At 37.9% G+C, this 24874-nt stretch overlaps 1 protein-coding gene across 4 annotated transcripts in view; it reads right to left on the bottom strand.

Annotated features, from left to right (window-relative positions):
• Positions 1-24874, bottom strand: part of DOCK11 (dedicator of cytokinesis 11) — a 190581-nt gene that overhangs the window by 2632 nt on the left and 163075 nt on the right. For all 4 annotated transcript variants that reach the window (XM_005594441.5, XM_005594442.5, XM_074029891.1 and 1 more), the window contains 8 exons: positions 20998-21104; positions 12347-12469; positions 7748-7861; positions 7060-7206; positions 2791-3001; positions 2235-2425; positions 1690-1790; positions 263-401 (listed from right to left, as the gene is read on the bottom strand). In XM_005594441.5, the coding sequence (XP_005594498.3) occupies positions 263-401; positions 1690-1790; positions 2235-2425; positions 2791-3001; positions 7060-7206; positions 7748-7861; positions 12347-12469; positions 20998-21104 (1133 nt within the window). The remainder of the gene's footprint in view (positions 1-262; positions 402-1689; positions 1791-2234; positions 2426-2790; positions 3002-7059; positions 7207-7747; positions 7862-12346; positions 12470-20997; positions 21105-24874) is intronic.

The raw sequence follows: 24874 nt of genomic DNA, 5'->3' as shown, positions 1-24874 counted from the left end.
TACCTCAGTTCAACCTCTCGCTTCTAATGACACTGGAGCACAAAAAACAAAATGGTTTCTTACTGATAATCGCATCACTAACCACTTCAGATAATTGCTGCAAATTTTATTTGTATTGTATCACTTAAATGATTAAAGATAATATGGAAAAAATTTAAAATATAGACTTTAAGGTTATGCATTTTGAACCATTATATTTTGCTAAGCAACAATTTCGGGACCCGCAGATCATGTTTTCAGTTTCAGTCACCCTAATACTTGCCTGCTCATGGATAATGTCAGATAATTCTTTTACCATGTCTCTGAAATTTGACTTTAGCCCTTCATGGTACTCAACTTGATCTTCTTTAATTAGCCGCTCATTTAGTTCAAGTGCAATGCTGCATGCTTGTATAAATTTCCTATGGATGAATATCAAAGATAAAGGTTTTGTTATTTATTCTTAGGAAGTCTCACTGACAATCCACTTGGTAACTCAGTTTAGCCATGGCTTGCCTAGAAAGAAGATCAGAATCCTCTCTTTTCTCACCATGCATTTATTAATGTCTCTTCCTAAATCTGAAATGCCTTCTTTCCTTTCCACCTTTGCCTTATGGTTTTGTTTCTTATCTCCTTCAAGACTTGGCTCAAAACACATACCCTCTGGAAAGCCTACTTGCTCAATCATTTACTTGGCATTCTATCAGCTAAAGTTGTGCTGACATTAATTTGCACCTGTAGATAATGAGTCATTCATTCAAAAAGAATTTATTTTGAGCTTACTATGTGGCTAGTATAGTGCTGGGTGGTACAGGTATGAAGGATCTTCCCTGGGCTGCTAAGGAGAACAGAGAGTTGATGACCTATCATAAAAGTATTTTTCCATTATTTCATGTGTTTATGTTTAATGTCCACAATTAGAGTGTAGGTCTTAGGGGACAAAGTACTTCACTGTCCATTTGTTTTATATCCCTGTCATAGCAACTAATAGTCTTTTGCATGTACCAGGCATTAATAAATACTGGTGAATGAATGACTACTAGTTACTCTGCACCCTGGAACAGCTGATAAAACACAGACAGGAAAAGTAAACAAAATAAGTCGGGAGCAAATGAGTGGATAGGTTATCATCTTTCTCCTTAGTCCATATTACTCAACTGTTTCTCTTCTTCTGAATGAAAACTTTTATATATTAAAGATATTTCTCTAATGTAAGAGCATTCATACATGCCTTAGCTTACAGAGCTGCTCACTGAAGACAAGATATTGCATGCCCTAGTTTGGCAGTGTCCAAGTGGAAGTAAGGACAGGGGATTGGAGTGAGCATATGCAATCTTTCCTGCCCCACTTCTATTCCTACCCCAAATGGTCTGAAATGCTGTAACAGGAGGTCAACTGGGTGAAGAAGGAAAGCACGTAAGGAACATAGGCTTGTGTTTGTGTCACTTAAAATATCCAAAGCAATATAGTAAACTGGAAGATTTAATCTCTTGGGTCACTAGGGTATTGTTAATGTCCTGCAGGATGAAACAGATCACACATTTTCTCATTACTTAAAGTGCCCTTAGGAGGTCACTTAGACATTGTAAAAGACCACAGAGAATATCCCTTTTTGGAGGGGTATCATTTGGTCAATACTTTGCTGTTTTTTAAAAGAAGAAAATAGAGAAAAAGAATACGGGTCTAACCTGAAAACTATAAACCACTTACCTAAACATGTCTTTCAACTCACTCACTTTCTTAGGTGGATACTTGCTAGCTTGGCTGTCATTTAAGAAAGCTCTTGCATATGCTAATGGACCAGCATTGACCTACATTACAATAGAAGAAAAATTAGAGTGTTTCCAGAATGCAATAATCAAAGAAGTTTTGGCATTTCTCTTTTTTATTAAAAATCCAAAAATATACAAGAAATCCATATCTGAGAAATATATGCTTATTACAAGTTTATTTCGAAAAACCATTAACTAAAGAAAATAATCTACAAAGATGATACTCTAGTAAGTGAGTGATTTCTGATATGTACATACAGGGCTTCGCTACAGTCATCAGACTTATGTTAAAGTCCTCTGACATAACACAAAACTTATAAAAATTCAATGTAATATCTTCATTAAGTGAATAAAAAATAATGCACAGGTTTTTCCACTCAGTTAGTGCCCAACACACAATTACAATTAATGCTTGCTCTGTGCCCTTATAAAAGCAAAAGAAACATCAAGAAACATTTAACACATGTTGGACGACCAGCGTACCTGCACAGAAACACAGCCTTGCAATTTAAGTTGGAGCTGAATCATGTCCACGTCAGCAGAGGAGCAAAGCTTTTGCAGCTCTGCAGTTTTGTCTTTTATTTCATCAGTGGCAACATCAATTGGTTTTAAATTAATCTGCTGTTCACAGTTAATAGGAATCCTCTTCTTCACGTAGGGAAACGAGTTTGAAGCTATTAAAATGTTAAGATTGATTTACTGTCCTTAGAAAATCATTTGTTCAAATAGCCAAATTAAAGAAAAAACTCTATTGTGCTTAACTCTCCCCATGCTTTATCTAGAAGATGACTGAGGGTCCCATATAGTACTTCAGGATTCAGAGAGAAATTCTCTTTATGAGACACCTCTGGGCAATCATAGATGACATATGGAAAAATGATGGTTTATCACATGGACGTGCTTGTGCTAACTTGTAACTGAACAGCAGAACAAATAATAATTAAAATTTCAGTTATATGGTCCAGCTGGCCAGCTGCTACTCGTGTATACTGAAAAAGACCAAGACAAATAAGAAGTTAACATGTAAAACTGTACTTACTTGTCAAGATTGTACGGCGTTTGCACTGTTCTTCTATACAGCCCTGTTTTTTGCCTGATAAAGTGTAAGGGGCCTCGAAAACAAATCTGCTGATATTATGATTTCTTTCAAACTCGGTCTTTCTTTCTGTGAGTTCTTTGTCATCAAAGTAAGGCTTCACGTAAGTAACTTGTATATGAGCATATTTTGGATCAAGCTCTTTGGCATTTACCTATAAAATAAGAAAGGTTTTTTAAAAAAATTTAATTTATTATTATTATTATTATTTTTTTTTTTTTTGAGACGGAGTCTCGCTCTGTCGCCCAGGCTGGAGTGCAGTGGCCTGATCTCAGCTCACTGCAAGCTCCGCCTCCCGGGTTCACGCCATTCTCCTGCCTCAGCCTCCCGAGTAGCTGGGACTACAGGCGCCCGCCACCTCGCCCGGCTAGTTTTTTGTAGTTTTAGTAGAGACGGGGTTTCACTGTGTTCACCAGGATGGTCTCGATCTCCTGACCTCGTGATCCACCCGTCTCGGCCTCCCAAAGTGCTGGGATTACAGGCTTGAGCCACCGCGCCCGGCCGGTTTATTATTATTTTTTTAAATCCTATTCAATGGAAGGGAAAAGGAGATAAGGTAACCTACTAACTTCTTTGAGACCAAGTGAGGAACATTGCCATTATAATTGTGTTTCCAGTAAAGGGGGGGTCTTCATTCTTTTTAAAAATCACTTACTTCTGATTATAAAGAAGTTACAGCAATCTATTTGGAGACTACAGAAACATATGGAGAAATTAAAAATTACTGTAATTGGCCGGGCACGGTGGCTCATGCCTGTAATCCCAGCATTTTAAGAGGCCGAGGCAGGCGGATCACTTGAGGTCAGGAGTTTGAGACCAGCCTGGCCAACACGGTGAAACCTCGTCTCTACTAAAAACACAAAAATTAGCTGGGCAGGGTGGCATGCGCCTGTAGTCCTAGCTACTCAGGAGGCTGAGGCAGGACAATCACTTGAGCTTGGGAAGCGGAGGTTGCAGTGAGCCGGGATTGCGCCACCGCACTCCAGTCTGGGTGACAAGGTGAGACTCCGTCTCAAAAAAAATAAATAAAAAAAAATAAAATTAAAAAAAAAAAACAACTGTAATCCTACTACCCAGCAATTCCCATTATTCACATTTTTATATATTTCCTTCTAATCTTTCTTCTATGTATATGTATTCAGAAAATTGAGGTCATACTAAACATTGTTTTGATTGTGCATTATGTGAATTACACCTCAATAAAAACACAGGTATCATAGCTTATGTATTTATTTATTTTGAGATGGAGTCTTGCTCTGTTGCCCAGGCTCAAGTGCAGTGGTGTGATCATGTCTCATTGCAGCCTCAGCCTCCTGGGCTCAAGTGATCCTCCCACTTCAGTTTCCCATGTAGCTGGGACCACAGACATGCACTATCACACCTGGCTAATTTTTAAATTTTTTTTTGTAGAGGCTGTGTTGCTGAGGCTAGCTTGGAACTCTTGGGCTCAAGTGATACTCCTGCCTCAGCCTCCTAGTGTTGAGATTATAGGCATGAGCCACCATGTCTGGCCAACAGTTTGTACAATAGTCACCTTTAATGGCTATATGGATAAATGTGACTTATTGGACCATTCTCTCATTAGTGGAGACAGGCTCTTTTCCAACTTTTTGCTATTGTAAATAAAGTTCTGATGAACATCCTTGTATTTAAAACTGTGTGCACTTTTTTCTGATTTTTTCCTTAGTATAAATTCCTAGAAAAGAAATTGCTTAGTTAAAAGATTTACATGGGGCCAGGTGCAGTGGTTCATGCCTGTAGTCCCAAGGCTTGGGAGGCCAAGACAGGAGGACTGCTTGAGCGCAGGAGATTGAGACCAGCCTGGGCAACATAGCAAGATCCTGTCTCTAAGAAACATAAAAAAGTTAGCTGAGGTATGGTGGCAACACACCCGTACTCCCACCTATTCAGGAGGCTAAGACAGGAGGATTGCTTGAACCCAGGAGTTTGAGACCAGCCTAGGCAACATAGTGAGACCCCATCGCTACAAAAAAAAAAAAAAAAAAAAAAAACATAAGAAACAAAAATTAGCCAGGTGTGGTGGTACACACCTGTAGTCCCAGCTACTCAAGAAGCTGAGGTGGGAGGATCGCTTGAGCCCAGGAGGTCAAGGCTGCGGTGAGCTGTGATCCTGCCAGAGCACTCCAGCCTGGGCGACAGAGCCAGACCCTGTCTCGAAAGAAATTAAAAGCGGCAAGGCATAGTGGCTCAGGCCTGTAATCCCAGAACTTTGGGAGGCTGAGGCGGGTGGATCACTTGAGGTTAGGAGTTCGAGACCATCCTGGCCAACATGGTGAAACCCCATCTCTACTAAAAATACAAAAATTAGCCAGGCGTGGTGGTGGGCGCCTGTAATCCCAGCTATTAGGGAGGGTGAGGCGGGAGAATTGCTTAAACCCAGGAGGCAGAGGTTGCAGTGAGCCAAGATGGCACCAATGCACTCCAGCCTGGGCAACAGAGCGAGATCCTGTCTCGAAAAAAAAAAAAAAGAAAAAGAAAAGAAAAAAATATGTATCTTGATAGGTTCATATGGACACTTACAAATCTCTCGTGCTTTTTAATGCCTAGGTGGTTATATCCATTATACGGGTAAGACCACCATTTCTTCAGCAAACGTTTAGACTGCTTCCAGGTTTTTGCTATATAAATTTTGTGGCAGTGAACAACTTAAACCATATATATTTATATGTGTACATCTACAAGATAAAATGTTAAATGTGAAATTGCTGGGTCCAAGGACACATACATTTAAAATATTGGAAGACATTGCCAAACTCCTCTTCAAATTGCCTTTGCCCTTATGCAGATTTTGTTCTTTGGCAAGGGAAAAGAGTATTTTAAATTTTCACTTTCGCACATTGAGAAAACAATAAATATATTTTAAAAGCAGGAACTGCTTATTATGCCTGTTGCCTATAGGGAACTACTAAAACATGATACATAACAAACATCCGGGGTCCAGCCACCTGATAGTGGTTTGTCACTAGCATTCTTTGGCCCAGTTTTCAGAGGCAGAATAAGGTAGAAAACTGCATGTTGCACAGAAAGTCTGACTTTTCGTTACCTTTCCATTTATACAGTAATCAATACGGTGGGAACAAGTCTAACACTATCTGGCTGCAAGGGGAGAAAATCTTCTGTTGTTTCAATGCAATGAAACAACACAAAAGAGTGAAACTGATAAGAAGTAGAGAGTGTTTGCCATATATTACGTTTGAAACTACCACCAAATCTATTTTTAGATGTCTTAGGTTTATGTTTAAGACAAAGTCATCTCCAAGAGATATATGTAAGTCTACAAAGTGAAGAGATTATTTTCATGGTAGACAATGAAGTGTCTTTACAATAGCCATGGGCTTTTTCACGATGGTGATGCTTCCCGCTAGCTTTTAAGTGTTCTGCATAGCACTGTGCATATCATAGTCACTCAGTAAATATTGCTGTGGATACAAATCTTCAATTTTATATGTCCTTCCTACCCTTAAAAATCAGCTCTAAGTCTGGGCATACCCAAGGCAACTAAGGACAGTTGGGCATTCCTACAGTGCTTCCCCCAAATCCTGTCTATAGAGAACTATGCATTTCCTAGGAAAGGGCCTCTCTTGCTATGATGTAAGCCTTCTCACTAAGCCTTGGCAGGGCCCAGAGGGATGGATAACTTTTAGAGCAAGGCTCAAGGATCTCTCCTAAACCTATTTCATTGCAAATGTTAACTACAGTCACTATTACTGAACCAAGGACATCTTAGAGTAAAATGTGTGCTCCGAGAGGATTTTAATCATGATGTAATGGAGAATCATGATGTACAATAGCATTTACGATAATATCTAACCCTTTAGTGAGCACGCTAGCTTGTTATTATTAGCGAATGCTTTTTATGTACCAGGAAAGTGATTATACTTTCCGTATATTAACTCATCTAATCCATACAACAACCTCATGAGGAAAATACTACTACTATTATCTCCACTTTATTACTAAGAACGATGAAGCACAGAGAGTTAAGTACCTTCCCCATGGTCACACAGCTAGTGCGTGGCAGAGAGTAGAGATTTGAAACCTGTTATCTCTGACTCCAAAACCCCTGTTCTTTATTATCTGGAAAGCTCTATTTTCATGCTTCTCTACCAGTTAAAAAAGGAAAAAGTCAGGAGCAATGTACAATGCCTGGAACTAGCAAATAATGATTTCAAAATGCAGGGTATGTGTTACCTTGTCTGAATCCTGAATTATTTTGACATTCTCCGTGCCAAACTTTTCACCATAAAGTTTAACAAGTCTCAAGGAAATTTCTGAGAGGCCAGTGAGCTTTGGTTCTTTATAGATGTACTCCTTTCCATCTTCTTCTTCAAAAAAAGACTATTATAAAGTTAAACAAATAATAACTTATAAATAATATGAGCAAACACAACATGTAAAGAAAATCTATTAAATAACTAGTGATAATATCTTTGAAACACATTTTGAATAATATTACTAAAAGTCCCATGCATGTATTTACCCTTTGAACTTCAAATACATGAGAATTTTCAAATTCCTGATAATTTTCAAATTTATAATCATATAAACATATGGTCTGAGGAAGATTTCCAAACTAGGTTTTTTCCTTCCCTGTACACTTACCTGTTTTTTATTTAAAAGTTTTAACTACTATATATTTAATATGTACTTTAAAAAGCTTAACAGAAAATGAAGCTGACAGAAATCAAAACCTTCTCTGTCGTATTCTGACCTGAAGGATTTAGATATGAGAACCAAAATGAACTTTATACATACAAAAGAGGCTCTCTGCTGTTGTAATAGGCACTCTATCTGGACAGAATCCTAGCTGCTACAGTAAACTAGTAATTCAAAGGTGAATGTTTAAAAAGGAAAACGTTATGAACTCAAGTACACTTACTTGGCCATAAAAGGCAACTCTGAAGAAAGTGCCTAAAAGTCTCTTTTTTGTGTGCATAACTTCCAGAATTTTTGTGTAAGCTCCATGAAGAGTTCTATAAACTTGAGTAAGTTTCTGAAAAATAAAAATATACAAATCAGCTTTGTTTTTTTGTTTAATTACTAAATGTCTTCAAGATGAATGTACAAGAATAAAAAGCACCAGTATATTCTTTTCAAAATGGTCTTGGTGGGGTCATTCCTACTCATCTCCCTTTGTAACAATTAGACAGTCCTCAACAACTTTAGGTCTAAGGGTAGAACTTAAAATGGTAAAATAACACTGTATTTCTTTTTAAAAGAAATTTCTTCTAAAAGAAAAAAGGGGGGGAGCTACATGTGCAGAAAGTGCAAGTTTGTTACATAGATATATGTGTGCCATGGTGGTTTCCTGCACCTATTGGCCCGTCCTCTAAGTTCCCTCTCCTCACCCCCCACCCCCCACCCCACAACAAGCCCTGTGTGTGTTGTTGCCCTCTCTGTGTCCATGTGTTCTCATTGTTCAACTCCCACTTATGAGTGAGAACATGCGGTATGTGGTTTTCTGTTCCTCAATAACATTGTACTTTTTAATATCATGCTTCATTTTATTCACATCTCAATGGACATTTTTAATTTTGAAATATTGTATTATCAACTACTATTTTCTACAGGGTCTCAATATTTTTAACTGAAAGGGCAGCCAAATGCTTTGGTTGAGCCCTCAGGTAGAGAGACATGAGAATAAACAATCCACGTATTTAAAGAGGAAAATAAAATGCAAATATAACAATAAGTAATGGTGTAAGCTGCAGTGAGGGCTGCTTTTATGCAAGTTCACAGATATTTCCAAAGGATATGTTTTTCTGCACTTCCAGAAAAAGAGAGCACATTGTGTAAAGAACACTATCAAAAATGTGAAAGACGACCTACAGAATGGAAAAAAATATATGCAAATCAAAGATCCGATAAGGGTTTAGTACCCAGAATATTTAAGGACTTCTTACCACTCAACAACAAAATATATGCAAACCAATTTTAAAAATGGGCAAAAGATCTGAATAGACATTGCTCCAAAGAAGATGTACAAGCAGCCAAGGACACGAAAAATCACTCAATCTCACTGTCATTAAGGAAATGCAAACCAAGACAATGAGGTGCCACTTCACATGCACTAGGATGGATTTTACAAAACAAAATAAAATGAACAGAAAATAACAAATGTTGGTGATGATATGAAGTAATAGGAATCCTAGTACACTGATGATTGAAATGTAAAATGGTACGGCCACTGTGGAAAACAGCTTCGTGGGTGTCAAAAAGTTAAACATAGAATTACCAAATGATCCAGCAATTCTACTCCCTAGTATATATTCAAGAGAATTGAAATTATATATCGACACAGAAACTTGTATGTGAATGTTTACAACAGCACTATTCATAATAGACAAAAGGTGAAACAACCCAAATGCCCATCAGTGGATGAATGGATAAACAATCTGCAGTGTATCCATACAATGGAATCTTACTCAGCCACAAAAAAGAATGAAGTTCTGATATGTGCTACAACTGATACATGAACCTCTAAATATTACACTAACAGGCCAGGTGCAGTGGATCACGCCTGTAATCCCAGCACTTTGGAAGGCTGAGACAGGTGGATCACTTGAGGTCAGGAGTTTGAGACCAGCCTGGACAACATGGTGAAACCTCATCTCTCTTAAAAATACAAAAATTAGCCAGGAGTGGTGGTGTGCGCCTCACAGCTTGGGAGGCTGAGGTGTCAGGATCACTTGAGCCCAGGAGGCAGAGGTTGCAGTGACTGAGATCGTGCCACTGTACTCCAACCTGGGTGACAGAGTGAGACTGTGTCTCAATTAAAAAAAAAAAATTGCTAACTGAAAGAAGCCAGACATAAAAGGTCACATATTATACTACAGGTTGAGTATCCCTTATCTGAAATGCTTTGGACCAGAAGTGTTTGGGATTTTGAAATATTTGCATTGGACTTACCAACTGAACATGTCTAATCTGAAAATCTGATATCCAAAATGTTCCAGTGAGTATTTCCACTGAGCATCATGACCATGCCCAAACAGTTTCAGATTTGGGAGCATTTATGATTTCGAATTTTCAGATTAGGGAGGCTCAATCTGTATTCCTTTTAAATGACACATCCAGAATAAGCAAATCCAGAAAGCAGGTTAGTGGTTATTGGAAAGTGGGAGTGGGGTGGGGAGTAATTACTTAATAGGTATGGAGTGTTTTTCTGGGGAGTTTTAAAACTAGAAAGAGGTGGTGGGTGCACAACACTGTGAATATATTAAATGCCACTGACGTCTATACTTTAAAATGGTTAATTGTATGTTATATAAATGTCACCTCAATAAAAAAGGAAGAACACACAAGCTTCTTTCTCTAAAATTCTTCCCATATTCTATTTTACAATTGAGCTCAATTGGAGGGAAATCTTCCTTACCTTGGCTGCTATCTCTGATAGTTTTCAGCTCATTCCATAGAGATACACTGGAAAAGCATAAATCAGTGTTCTATTTTTTGGTTTTGTTTTGAGATTGGATCTTGTTCTTTAGCCAAGGCTGGTGTGCAGTGTCTCAATCATAGCTCACTGCAGCCTCAATCTCCTGGACTCAAGCAATCGTCCTACCTCAGCCTCCCAAATGGCCGGGATCACAGGTGTGCACTACCACGCTCCAGCTACATCAGTCCTAAACACAATTACTTCATCTATACAGAGTGCTAGGGGATTTATACAGACCCTTACACCCCTCCAAGGAAATAGGAGTAGTTCCCCTATAGAAAACATAATTTTCTTTAATGTGTAGAGAAGATATATTTTTCTTTCTTCCCTATTGGTTGGCTAAGTAGCAAAAGGCTACCTGGGTTTCTAAAAGCCAGAACTTCCTTCATCCTAAGAGTCAGAAAATGGGGACTTTATTTTGAAATTACTACAAAGGTTCTTCAGATGTAATGCTTTGATAGGAGGGGTAATGGCAAATCTAGTTTTATCTCATAGGCTATTCTTTGCCATCTGTATGACCTATACTTAACTTCAGCTTATTACCATATTCACTTGGATTCTACTATGAGTTTTCAGGCATGCCCCATTTACACCAAATGTATGGCAGAAAGAGAGGAAGACCTAGAATCTAGGAAGAAAAAGTGAGTTTGATCAGAGCCAGTTTGGAGGAGAGACAAAAACACTGCTCAGATTATATTAAATCTATGTGTGTTCACTCTTAGAAACTGTCAACAAGGAAAGGCCTAACTGCTTTACTTAAGAGTAAATTGCCTTGCTTTTTAAAAATGGCTTGAATCCTAAATCATCCCTTCCCAGTACAGCAGCGATAGAAATTATGATATGGACTAAGAGACTTGAATATTTAAAAAATCATGTTTAGTGCTGGTACCAATTGCTGTTCATGATACTACTATTCTTTATTAACTATACTTTATCAATAGTTTATTTGGCAAGTCAAAATTTTAAAATTCTCATAATAGGGCTATTACTAGTGTATTATTACCCACCCCACTGTCATCTGCCAGCACCTTTAGTTTCTCCACTGAATTATAAAGAATACAATCATGTCTATGCCTCTTCCCTGGGTAACATGGAAATTTGACAGCTTTTTAAAGTGAAGGTTTAGTGAAAACAACACTGATTATTTTGTGCTCTGACAGAAAGAGGGGAGGGTGCTAGATGAAAATATTTTCAGGCCCATCACAGTGGCTCATGCCTGTAATCCCAGCACTTTGAGAGGCTAAGGCGGGAGGATCACTTGAGGTCAAGAGTTCGAGACAAGCCTGGCCAACATGGTGAAACCCCATCTCTACTAGCAATACAAAGATAGTGGGGCATGGTGGTGCATGCCTGTAATCCCAGCTACTTGGAAGGCTGAGGCAGGAGAATTGCTTGAACTTGGGAGGTAGAGGTTGCAGTGAGCCAAGACTGTGCCACTGCACTCCAGCCTGGGCAACACAGTGAGACTCCATCTCAAAAAAAAAAAAATTTTTTTTTTTCAGAACCACTGGTCTAATTTAAATCTCAATTTCTATTTTGGATCTTTTAGCCTTAATTTCATTCGGAAAACATAAATGAATATAAGGTAGGACTTTTTAAGTTTCACTTTATTTTCTTTTCATAAGCAGGACCAAAGGAAGTTTTATGTTGTTTTTAATTGACACACAGTAATTGTACATATTTATGGGGTACAATTTATGGGGGGAATGTTATTTCCACACATGCCAACATTGTGTAATGATCAAAACAGGGTAATTAGTAAATGTATCATCTCAAACATTTATCATTCCTTTGTGGTGAAAACATTAAAAAAATCTTAGGATTTAATAGCCTTTTTAGGGATTGTCACTTTGAAATTGGACAAATGTGTCAAAATGATAGACTATCTATATTCTATGATAAAATACAAAAGTCATAATCTAATGAACCTTATATTCTTCAGAGGACACCGAGTAGAATAATAGTAACAGAACTATATTACTGTTTTCCCTAAAACCAAAATAAAATACGTAAGTCAATGATAAAAATGTTCAAATTGTCTACCTCAAACTCACGACGTTTCTCATAAATTGGAATGATCAACTTGGAAATCTCAGAAATTATTTCATAACGTTCTGCCTTCCATAAGCCATCCACACATTGTTCTAGCAACTCCAGCAAGACTTCCTGCATTAAGAGAAAAATCCAATTAGGAATTAAAAATAGTTTTAGAGTTTTGGGCAAATAAATTCTGAAGCATTTCAAGTTGGTAGAAAACAAACAGATGGTACTAAATTCAATGAGATGCACAAAAGGAACATACTTGTGTGACAATATTTTATAAATCAAATATTTAAAGTATTTAAAGTTAAAAACATTCTTAAAAATATAAAATTGATGTTAACAATAGTAAACTATGATTATTTTGTTTATTCACATAATGAAGATGTTAACTACAGTTGCAAATGTTAACACATAGAGAAAGAATATTTTTAAAAAGGGAATATATTGTTTATTCCAAATTGAGGATGTCTGAATGTCTAACATCCATTATTTTTTATATTAAAACAATATTTACCCATATCAGTCTTAAGAAAAATTGGCAACATTTTCAAATATTGTGTTGGTGATTTAGGTGTTTATTAAAATGATTCGATGTTTTAAATTTTTTTTTAGTTTTTATTTTTGTGGGTTGGTATTAAAATGATTCAGTTTTGATAAAGAACACTTCCCAACTGATGGTTCTAAAATTACTGAGAACGATAGGATAACAGCTCAAGATAGAGATCACCAGCCCTGCCAGAATAACAGTTGCTATAAAACTCTTTTGTGAACCATCATCTCATGTTCTCAACCATGAAAACATGAAGCCAATTACTGATGCTACCCATAAGTCATAACAGCCTGTTTCTATCTTAAAGAGATGCACTTCAGACCTATAGAACTGATCGCTAAAACAGCTCTTCCCGTATGTCCTTTAGAAAATCGAATTCATCATCTAGCTCTTATACTTGTGTTTCCTATCTTGCCAGTGGCAATACCCTATAGACCCTTAGGTAGCAAACTAAGCGCAGTTTTGACTTGATCATCTGTTATGGGCTGAATTGTGTCCCCCAAAAAGGTAAGTTGAAGTTGTAACCCCAAGCACCTCAGAATGTGACCTTATTTGAAAACAGAGTCATTGCAGATATGATCGTTGAAGCAATACCGGCGTAGGGTGGGCCCCAACCCAGTATGACTGGTATCTTTATATGAAGACAGAGACACACAGGGCAAACACCATGTGACTACAGAGGCAGAGACTGGAGTGATGCAGCCACAAGTCAAGGGAAGTCAAGGAACAACTCTTACCACCAGAAGACAAGGAAGGCTTCTACCCAGAGTTTCAGAGGGAGCATGGCCCTGACAATTTGACTGCATATTTCTAGACTCTAGAACTGTGAGACAATAAATTTCTCTTGTTCTAAGCCACCTAATTTGTGGTACTTTGATGTTGCAGTCTTAATGCTACAGCCTGAATGTTTGTGTTTACTCAGAATTCATATGTTAAAATCCTAACCCCCAAGGTGATGGTGTATTAGGAGGTGGAGACTTTGGGAGATGACTAAGTCATGAGGGCAGAGCCCTCATGAATGGGATTAGTACCCTAATAAAAAGAACCCCAGATAGTTAGCTCACCCCCTTCCACCACATAAGGGTGCAGTGCGAAGATACCATGTATGAATTAGGAAGTGGATCCTCACCAGACACCAAGTCAGCCAACACCTTTATTTTCACCTACTAAGCTTCCAGTATAGTGAAAAATACATTTCTGTTGTTTATAACCTACCCAGTCTCTGGTATTTTGTTACAGAAGCCCAAATAGGCTAAGATATCTATGAAACTATCACACCCTCTTTCTTTACTCATTCTATAATGAGTTCATCACCAAGTCCTGCCAGTTTTACTTCCTAAATATTTCTCAAATCTGACCCTTTCTCTCCATTTCTCTTATTGCTAAGGTGCAAAATTTCCCTATTTTTTTTTTCTTAATTTATCTTCCTGCCTCCAGTCTTGGCCCTTTCAAATACATCTTCCACACATCTGCCATAGGGTTCTGATTAAAATGCAAACCTGAGCGTGTCACTCTCCCTTTCTTAAAATCTGGCAATGGCTGCGAATCACTCACAGAACAACGGACATGCTCCTTCATGTGGGACACAAAGCTTGCAATGATGTGGCTGATACTTCCATAATCTCATCATTCATCATACCAAACTTTGTACTTTATGTTATAACAACAGTGAACTAAGTAGTTTCCCTGAATCACAATGGTGTGTCTTAGCTTTATGTCTTTGTTCAGGCTGTGCCTTCCTCCCTTTAATCCCTTCTACTTGGTTAATCTCTTTAAAACACTTTAGGTATCACCTTTTCCAGGATCCTTCTCCTTATCAATACAGGGTAGGCAAGACACTACACATCTTTTTTTCTATTTCATTAATTTTTTGGTAAGGATTTATCACTATATTTGTACATTATTTACATATTATCTACATATCTGACTTTTCCAATAGGCTGTGATTCTTTGAGAGTAGGGACAATATTTTACTTATATTGGCTTTTCCAGTAATTATTTTAGTGTCACTGGATAGTATATGTGAAATAAATGTTGCTACTTGAATAAAATATCTATATATTAATGCCTGCTAGCCAAATTAAAATTTCCAGCAATTTTGGGACAAACATTGGGGGAATTAAATATAAGGTACACACTTAGTATGAATTATCCCAGGAATGTAAAGTTAGGTTACAATTTAAAAAAATGTAACATACAACCACATAAACTGAATCAAAGAGAAAAATCATATCTCTTTCAATAGATGCAGGAAAAAAGCATTTACAACACTTAACATCCATTCATGATATTTAAAAAGAACTCAAGAAACAAAGAACAGAAGAGATCTTCCTCAATCTGATAAAAGGCATTTACTAAAAATCTAAAGGCTAGACATGTTTCTCCTAAGATTGAGAACAAGTTAGAATGTCTGCTCCCACCACTTATATCCAACATTATGCTGAAGGTTCTAGCCAGTACAATAAGGCAAGAGAAAGAGAAAAGACATACAGGATTAGAAAAAGTCAAATTGTTCTGTGCATATGGCATAATTGTGTATGTAGAAAATCCTAAAAAACATACAAACTACGGAAACTAATAAGCAGACTTAGTAAGGTTGCAGGACATAAGAGCAACATACAAAATCAATTATATTGGCCGGGTGCGGTGGCTCAAGCCTGTAATCCCAGCACTTTGGGAGGCCGAGACGGGCGGATCACGAGGTCAGGAGATGGAGACCATCCTGGCGAACACGGTGAAACCCCGTCTCTACTAAAAAATACAAAAAACTAGCCGGGCGAGGTGGCGGGCGCCTGTAGTCCCAGCTACTCGGGAGGCTGAGGCCGGAGAATGGCGTGAACCCGGGAGGCGGAGCTTGCAGTGAGCTGAGATCCGGCCACTGTGCTCCAGCCCCGGCGACAGAGCGAGACTCCGTCTCAAAAAAAAAAAAAAAAAATCAATTATATTTCTATATACTAGCAACAACATATTACAAAATGAAAATGTAAAAGCAAACAATATTATTTACAGTAGCATCAAAACATCACATATCTACCAATAAATCTAACCCAAGACTTCTACCCTAACAACTACAAAATATTATTGGCAGTTAAAGATAACCCAAATAAACGTTCATTGATTGAGAAATTCAATATTGTTAAACTCTACACTCTCAGGCTATTTTGAGGATATAGAAAAGACGATTCTAAAGATTATATGGAAATTCAAAGGATGTAGAATAGCCAAAACAACTTTGAAAAACAATAAAGCTGGACGGCTAACACTACCTGATTTCAAGACTTAAGTTATAGTAATGAAGTGTGATACTGGCATCAAGATGGGCAATGGAAGAGAACCAAGAATCCAGAAATAGCCCACACAAATATGAAGAAACGAACTTTTGACCAAGGTGCCAAAGTAAATTCAATGTGGCAAAAGGAAAGTCTTGTTTTTCCCCAAATGGTATGTACCACCTAACTGTCCAGAAAAAAAAAAAAAAAAAAAGCTTTGACCTCTATCTCATTCCATGCTCACAAATGAACTTTAAATATATTACAGACCTAAACAAAACTCGGAAACAACGTTTCTAGGAGAAAACACAGGACGACACTATCAGGATCTTGAGGTAGGCAAAGATTTTTGGGACCAGATACAAAAAGAACAAATTATTATAAAATAATAAACTGGATTTCATCAATTACAACCCAAACCACAATTTTCTGCTCAACCACAGACTCAATTAAGAAAGTGAATGGACAAGTCAGAAGCTGGTAAATAAATATACAACACACACATCTTGACAAAGGATTTATATCCAGGAAAGAACTCCCACAAAACAACAATAAAAAGTAGGCAATGTGATTTCTAAAATGGATAAAAGACAAACATTTCACAAAAGAAAATATAAAAGAGGCCAATGAACATCTGAAAAAGTGGTAGACATCATCGGTTACTAGGGAAATACAAATAAAAGCCACAATGAGATGTTGATTCACATCTAATATTAATAGAATGGCTAAAATTTAAAAAGATTAGCAATATCAGATGCTAGGGAGGATGTGGGGCAAATAGAACTCTCATCTACTACTGGCAAACAGTATAAAATGGTCCAACCACTTTGAGAAGCTCTTCGGAAATTTCTTAAAAGTTAAATATATATCTTCCCTAGGATTCAGCAATGCCACTCCTAGATATTTACCCAAGAGAAAAAAAGCATATGTCAACAATAAGTCATAGATAGGAATGTTTAAAGTAGACTTATTCATAACAACCTGAAACTGGAAACAATTCAAAATCCCATTAACTGAATGGATTTAAAATTTGTATATAAAGAAAATGGAAAAGAACAAACTTTTGATATACCCAACAATACGGATGAATCTCAAAATATTAGGTTAAACAAGAGAAGTCAGATAAAAAAAAAGGTACATATTGAATGATTCCATTTATATGCCATAAAAACTAATTCATGGTGATAGAAATCAGATGGTGAAGGTGGGGAGCCTGACTGGAAATGGGCACAAGGGAACCTTTCCCGAAGGAATGGGCATGTTCTATTTTTTTGTTTCTGATTACATGGTTACATGGGTGTATACAACTGTCAAAATTCATCAAATTGTTTAAGATTTTACTATGTATTAATTATATAATTTTTAATTTTATTTTTGAGACACAGTCTCATTCTGTTGCCCAGGCTGCAGTGCAGTGGCACGATCTTGGCTCACTGCAACCTCTGCCCCTGAGGTTCAAGAGAGTCTTGTGCCTTAGCCTCCCGAATAGCTAGTATTACAGGCCTGTGCCACCACACTCAGCTAATTTTTGTATTTTTAGTGGAGACGGGGTTTCACCATGTGGGATAGGCTGGTCTTGAACTCCTGGCCTCAAGTGATCTGCCTGCCTTGGCCTCCCAAAGTGTTGGAATTACAGGTGTGAGCCACCATGCCCAGCCCAATTATATATTAATTATATGTTTAAAATCTATTGCAGGGGCACATGTCATCAGGACCTCCTGAGGTGGTATCATGGGTAAAAAAAAAGACTGTTGCAAATCAAGTCAGAAATACATTTTTGGAAACAAGTTACAGTGCATTATTACCAGTTTAACTCACATATGTAAATACAAGCACTAAATAGACAACAGTTTATATTTTTCATTTCAATGTAACTTCTAAATCAGTGTTAGTTTTTTTTTTTTTTAATTGGCTATGGTATAAGGAAGAAGCCTTATTATGCAAACTGAAACATAAAGTGGCACTTGATAGAACATGATTCTACCTGTATATATCAAATAAAAGTATGTATAAATTACTTGTAGAACTCAAAAGATTTCCAACAAATGTGTTTATACATAAAACTAATTATGGTTTTTGATTATTAAGAAAAGTTACTGCTCTCCTTAAGAGTATAAAAAAGGGTTGAGCTCAAAGGTGTTTCTATGAATACACTGAAGCTACTGTTTAGAAGGCAAGGATATAAGTTCAATTGTACTGAACCAGTTAAGCCCCATGAAATCCTCTGAATCTTTCTGCTGTCAGCCTGTAAAACCTGCAGGTCTCTGGGAAATCATCTAACTAAGATCCAGAAACATGAATTAACTTGTCCAAGGCTACACAGTCAAAAATCGAGCTGGAATAAAAATTCAAGTATCTTGTGTCTCTGTTATGATCAATTAATTCGGCAAACATATTTTAAGTATCTATCCTTGTAGGTTCTGAGGGTAAAAGGACACCAACTTGCCTTTAAGAAATCTCACTGCCAAGTAGGTCAATGATAAAACCTGACATTATTCTCACACTTCATGACTTCTTAAGTTTTCACATGTATTGTGAAGTGACCACAATAGTATTATTGTCCTTATTTTACTGATAGGGAGAGAGACTATGTATAAATAGTAGGTAAAGCTTCTAGGTGGATCATTAAATAAACCAGAGCTAAGTTGAGATTTGTGTATTTTTAAAAATCAACTCATAAAGTATTTATGAAGTATGTCACTGTAATTTTAATCTCATTGTTTAATACAAGTTTTTTAAGAAATGTAATTTTATGGCACTATAACTGCAATCTCTGCTTTTCTGTGTTTCTTTCTTGTTTTCTATGTTCACACTCTTTGTGAACTTTCCCCCATGGTTCAGTCCTTGATTCTCTGGTCTTCACTCACTGTATTATGTCTAACATTCAGTCTGCTTTGGTTCTCATAAGGATATGACTTCCAGATGTACATTTCTAACCCTAAACTCTCTCCTTATATTCAGTTCCATATTTCTTTTTTTTTCTTTTTTGAGACACAGTCTCACTTTGTTGCCCAGGCTGGAGTACAGTAGCACAATCCTGGCTCACTGTAACCTCCACCTCCTGAATTCAAGTGATTCTCCTGCCTCAGCCTCTCCAGCAGCTGGGATTATAGCCAGGTGCCACACGCCTGGCTAATTTTTGTATTTTTAGTAGAGCTATGTTGGCCAAGCTGGTCTCGAACTCCTGACCTCAGGTGATCCACCTGCCTCGGCCTCCCAAAGTACTGGGATTACAGTCATGAGCCACTGAGCCCGGTCTCAGTTCCACATTTCTAATGGCTTGATGGTTATTTCCATATTGATAAGCTTTCACTTCAAAATCAACTCACCTATAAAATGAAATTCATCATTTTTCTTGCAAAACCATCCATCTATCATTTCTCCTTAACCTCCAAATCTGAAATCTTAGAGCTACCTTTGACCCTTCCCCTCCCACAGCCAGCAAATCATCATCTTTTCCTCACACTGTTTCCTGAATCTTTCACTACCCTGGTTTAAGCCTTAACTACTCGTATCTGGATAATTAGGGCAGCCTTCTCTCTAGCCCCTGCCTCTAGCTCCTATCCCTGTATCTTCAATACATCTCCCACATCATCACCAAATTAGCCTTCCTTCTTCCTTGCTTTCATGTAGTCATTATCCTGCTCAAAAATCTTTGAGGCCAGGCGTGGTAGCTCACGCCTGTAATCCCAGCACTTTGGGAGGCCAAGGCATGCGGATCATGAGGCCAATAGATCGAGACCATCCTGGTCAACATGGTGAAACCCCCATCTCTACTAAAAATACAAAAATTAGCTGGGCATGGTGGTGCACGCCTGTAGTTCCTGATACTCAGGAGGCTGAGGCAGGAGAATCACTTGAACCCAAGAGGCAGAGGTTGCAGTGACCCGAGACTGCTCCACTGCACTCCAGCCTGGCGACATAGCAAGACTCCTGAAAAAAAAAAAAAAAAAAAAAAAGACTTTGATACCAATTCAATATTCTACTAAATAAAGCCCAAACATTGAAAGTTTCTCAAAATCTGGCCTCAACTAATACTCTTCTCTATGGGAACCTACTGCTATAGCCAAAAGGATCCACTTACTGTGCCTCAAACATGTCTTATACTTCCCTACCTCTTAGTCATGGTCTCTGCTCTTCTCCTGTCTCTTAGAATGCCTTCAGGCTGTCCTCATTCTTCCAGTCCCTCTCTGATCATACCTCCGCTAGTCTACCTGAACTCTAAGGCATCTTTCACCTTTGACTTTGCACCATATTGTCTATATCATTCAAATATTATTCAAAAGTCTTTTTTCCATTTCATGTACATGTATTATCTCTTCAGGTGGACCTTGGAGGTCAGGGACTAGTCATATCTAATTATTTAAAGCTCCTAGGTCACCAAGTCCAGGGCCTTGCTCTTAAGTTAATGTCCAATAAATCTTTGGTGGTTGATTTGACAGCCAAAGCTGTTTTCTATCCATGTGGCATTTAGAGCAGAAATTTTCCATTTAAAAATACTTTTGGACATACTCTGTCTTAGCTGAAGAAAAAAACAATGTTAACTCTATTTTTTATGGAAAAATTTCCAACATATGTTGACTCTTATCTAGTTACTGGGATGGTGACTTGAGGATGGCAAATGCTGCATTTCTAAAACTAGACAATGGGACCAGTTCAAGAGACAGGGTCCTCTAAACAGGAACATCTTTGGCCTGGACAGTTTTAATACTTAAAGTTCACTAACCCTTAGTTACCTTCAAAATTAGGTTAGCTGTAATAATTGTTTAATATACATGAATTTTATGAAGTGAAATTTATATAACTGGCAACGCAGGCCCTGGAATCCTTACTTCACTATAATGGACATCCATCATCCCAGCATCTTCTTTCATTGCTCCTTCTTCATCTATATTGGGAGTAATTTTCTTGAAGGCTGAACATCCATTAGGAAATAATTCTGTGTGAATAAAAAAAACAGTGGAGTAAATTTATGAGAAAGCATTTAGTAAATAACAGTGAGCCTTACAGAGATGGGCTATTTAAAATAAAAACATATTTTTGTAAGAATCAAAGTCTTAAGTACAATTTTCACTTGCAAAAATTTTTAAATTTGTTTCCATCTACTACATATTTTATTAGCTTCTCCCCTACAAAGTGAGCTTAAGTTACTTATGAGTAAGTTTTATTCTTTGACTATGTATCATCTTCAATGGCTAGTATAGATGTTCACCTAGTACAATCTAAACATTTATTTAAACTTTGATCCTATATACATTTGTGTTCTATCATCTAAACAAGAGGGCAGGCACTTTTCAGGTAACCACTAAGTGATCTTTGGTAACCATGTCTAGTGCCTAATTTCACTGAGATGTGGGAGAGGAAGTGAGATGTTGGAGAAGGTCTGGCCTAGGACTTTTAAGAGTCAGGAAATAAAACAGATGGCAGGGATGAAGCATCCTAGAGAAAACAGGATGGGGCACTGAAAGAACCATTACTTTGGCGGTTACATAGACTCAGCTCTATCACTAACTGTGTGATTTTGTGCTAATGCTTATCTCCCTGGGACTATAAAAAGTTTTATCATCTATAAAACAGGAATAATAACTATGCTATAAATGAAATGTAAAGTGTTTAGAATGGAGCCTAGTACATAAGTACTCAATGAATTATTATTAGCAAATAAGCCTACCAGTAAATAAACTAGCCTTCTCAAGGTAGAATAAAATAATTGCTGCCAGCTGGACTCCTGGGAAGTAGGAAGTGAACTCAAGCTGAGAACACCTGCTGTAGGCTTCTGGACCAAATTGTCACTGTCAAGCAAGAGTCTAGGTGTAAAGGCCTCATGGTTCCCCTATAGATTCTAGACAGGGGTACATGTGTAAACATTCCTACTGTGTCTGCCTTGACCTTTATCTAAGTGGGCTGTACTTTTAGAGTTCAAGGAAAATTCTGCCTCTTTATAACATAACCATTGAAAAAGTTTCAATGAAAAAGTTTCCTTCCAATAGGAGCTAGTCTCACACACACACACACACACACACACACACACACACACACACACACACACACAAATGGCTGTCGCAATCTACTGTTCTACAATCTAACAGTGATACTTACAAATAATAACCTTTACTTACAACTAAGTACTGGTAATCTTCCTGTTAGAGGTTGGGGAAGGAAGAAGGAAGGTTTAAAAAAATCAGACCTCAAGTTGAAGAGATTTCTCAGAATTCTGGTGGAAAAGAGGTTATATATCAGGGCTTGGATTTTTCCAACTCTTCTCGTCTAAATGAAACCTAATCACTAGACATATATCTTCTGGGTAAGATGCTTGACAGAACATGGGTAGGAACCACACATAGAAGTAGGAACCACACTTCTTTGAAAGATGAAAGTCTGCTAGGGGAAGATAGGGTTATTTAGAAACACTTTTTTTTTTTTTTTGGAGACAGAGTGTTACCCCGTCGCCTAGGCTGCAGTGCAGTAGCCTGATCATAGCTCACTGCAGCCTTGACTTCCCGGACTCAAGCCATCCTTCCGCCTCAGCCTCCCCAGTAGCTGGGACTACTGGTGCAAGTCACCACAGTCGGCGAATTTTTATATATTTTGTAGAGACCAGGTCTCGTCATGTTACCCAGGATGGTCTCTAACTCCTGAGCTCAAGTGATCCAACCGATCTCGGACTCCCAAAGTGCTGAGATTACAGGCATGAGCCACTACGCCTGGCTTTGAAATACTTTTTCAAGAAGGGAGAAATACATGGGAGTAGTCAGTGAGTTTTAATTAAGGAAGAAGGAGACCCAGGAATGAAAATGATATTTACTTTGACCCACCAAGCTGTAGGACCATTTTTGTTCAAATAAAGTAGTTAATAAAAGGCATCCGGCTGGGCACAGTGGCTCACGCCTGTAATCCCAGCACTTTGGGAGGCCGAGATGGGCAGATCACAAGGTCAGGAGATCGAGACCATCCTTGCTAACAGGGTGAAACCCCATCTCTACTAAAAAAAAAAAAATACAAAAAATTAGCTGGGCGTGGTGGCAGGTGCCTGTAGTCCCAGCTACTCAGGAGGCTGAGGCAGGAGAATGGCATGAACCCGGCAGGCAGAGCTCGCAGTGAGCCGAGATCACCACTGCACTCCAGCCTTGGTGACACAGCAAGACTCCATCTCAAAATAATAATAATAATAATAATAATAAGAAGAAGAAGAAGAAGAAGAAGAAGAAATAAAAGGCACTGAGATAAAACATAGCCTGCTTCATTTCTGAAGATAAGCATGACTAAAATGGTCTGTTACAGACCTCTAGAGAGTTCTATTCAAAGTACTGGACCATAAAAAGATAAGGAACTTTCACCAGAATGTAAATCAATTCCTCATTTCCTTCTTCAACAAAGTCTATGAAAAGGAACAAGTCAGTTGGACAAACAGAGTGTTTAGTGACATGGTTCATTTACATTCAAGACGATACTCCTTATCTTGTTGTAAACATGTGATAAACAGTTCTCAGACTAGCAGCTGGTTTGTAGGATACTCTTTGTGCAGTAGTGCATTAGGAGAACTTCTTGAAATGTAGAAAAAACCATTCCACTTGATCACCACTATCAAGTCAAGAGCTCGGCTATAAAGAAGAGGGCCCAAGACTTGAGTGAAGAGACAAAGAACAAAGCCTTTTTTGAAGAAGATAGTCAAACCCTGAAGGCCTCAGGCAGCTAGGTCCATAACTGGGAAAAAAATCCCATCTGTTCAAAAGAGATTATTACTTTAAGTCATTTCCAAATGTAGGGCTTTTCTAGAATGCTGGGATTTAAGGGAGGATGAAGAAAGGCACACTCCTATGCCAGAGATGAGATGAGGCTAAAAGCATCTTGCTAGAGAGTCTTCTGGTGTATCTTAAGTAGAAGTAGGGAAAATTATGTCTTATCTCAGGAACAAAGACATAAACACCCACTTTTGAAAGTTGTGTCTGGGTTATCTAGTGCAAAGACTACTATCGTGAATTTTCAGCTTCAGAGTCCAATATTCTTATTAAATGTGTTATCTTAATGCATCTGCCTGATAATGTATCTCTACCCAGAGATGACTATATTCCTCCCCCTTTTTGCTAAAGTTATCAACACCCATCAATATCCAATTATATATCAGGACCCTTTGCTTGTTAGATTCTTTAAAATGCTTGGAGAAAATCCTGATTCCTCTTAGTTCTAGAAAGATTTTCAGATGAAACAAGTTGTTGAGTCTAGAATTGGCCAGCGTACATATCCCAACAGAAGGAGGGATCTGTTTGAGGGATCTCATGTAGACCTATGCAGCCCTGTAGAGGGTGGTCCTGGAGAGTCTGCTGTCAGTTTCTCTGGTATTTGACCAGGACTCTTGACCTTGCCGTTTATAGCTGTAACTTCTGTATTCCTGACTGCTGTCCCAGGGAAAACAAGATCGAAACTGTTCAAATAGAAACCACAATCCTGAATACAAGATATCCTGTGAAAAAAAGTGGGAAGGGGTGTGGAAGATGGGATAGCAGTGCAACCCTTGATAAAAAAGGATGGCTAGTCAGAAGAAGGATAAGAGCTAAGAGTCCTGAGGGGAGGATAAGAAGGGAAAAAGCTATGACTAGGAAAGAATGAGGGAATAAAAAGCTTCATGAAACTCAAGCTATCAGATCCTGGATAGAAAGACTTGGGAAAGAGAACAACATTACCCTATAAGGAATGAAAAAAAAAAAAACC

The sequence above is a fragment of the Macaca fascicularis genome, chromosome X (genome assembly GCF_037993035.2).
Source record: "Macaca fascicularis isolate 582-1 chromosome X, T2T-MFA8v1.1".
Classification (NCBI taxonomy): Eukaryota; Metazoa; Chordata; class Mammalia; order Primates; family Cercopithecidae; genus Macaca; species Macaca fascicularis.
This window is presented reverse-complemented; position numbering and strand designations above follow the sequence as displayed.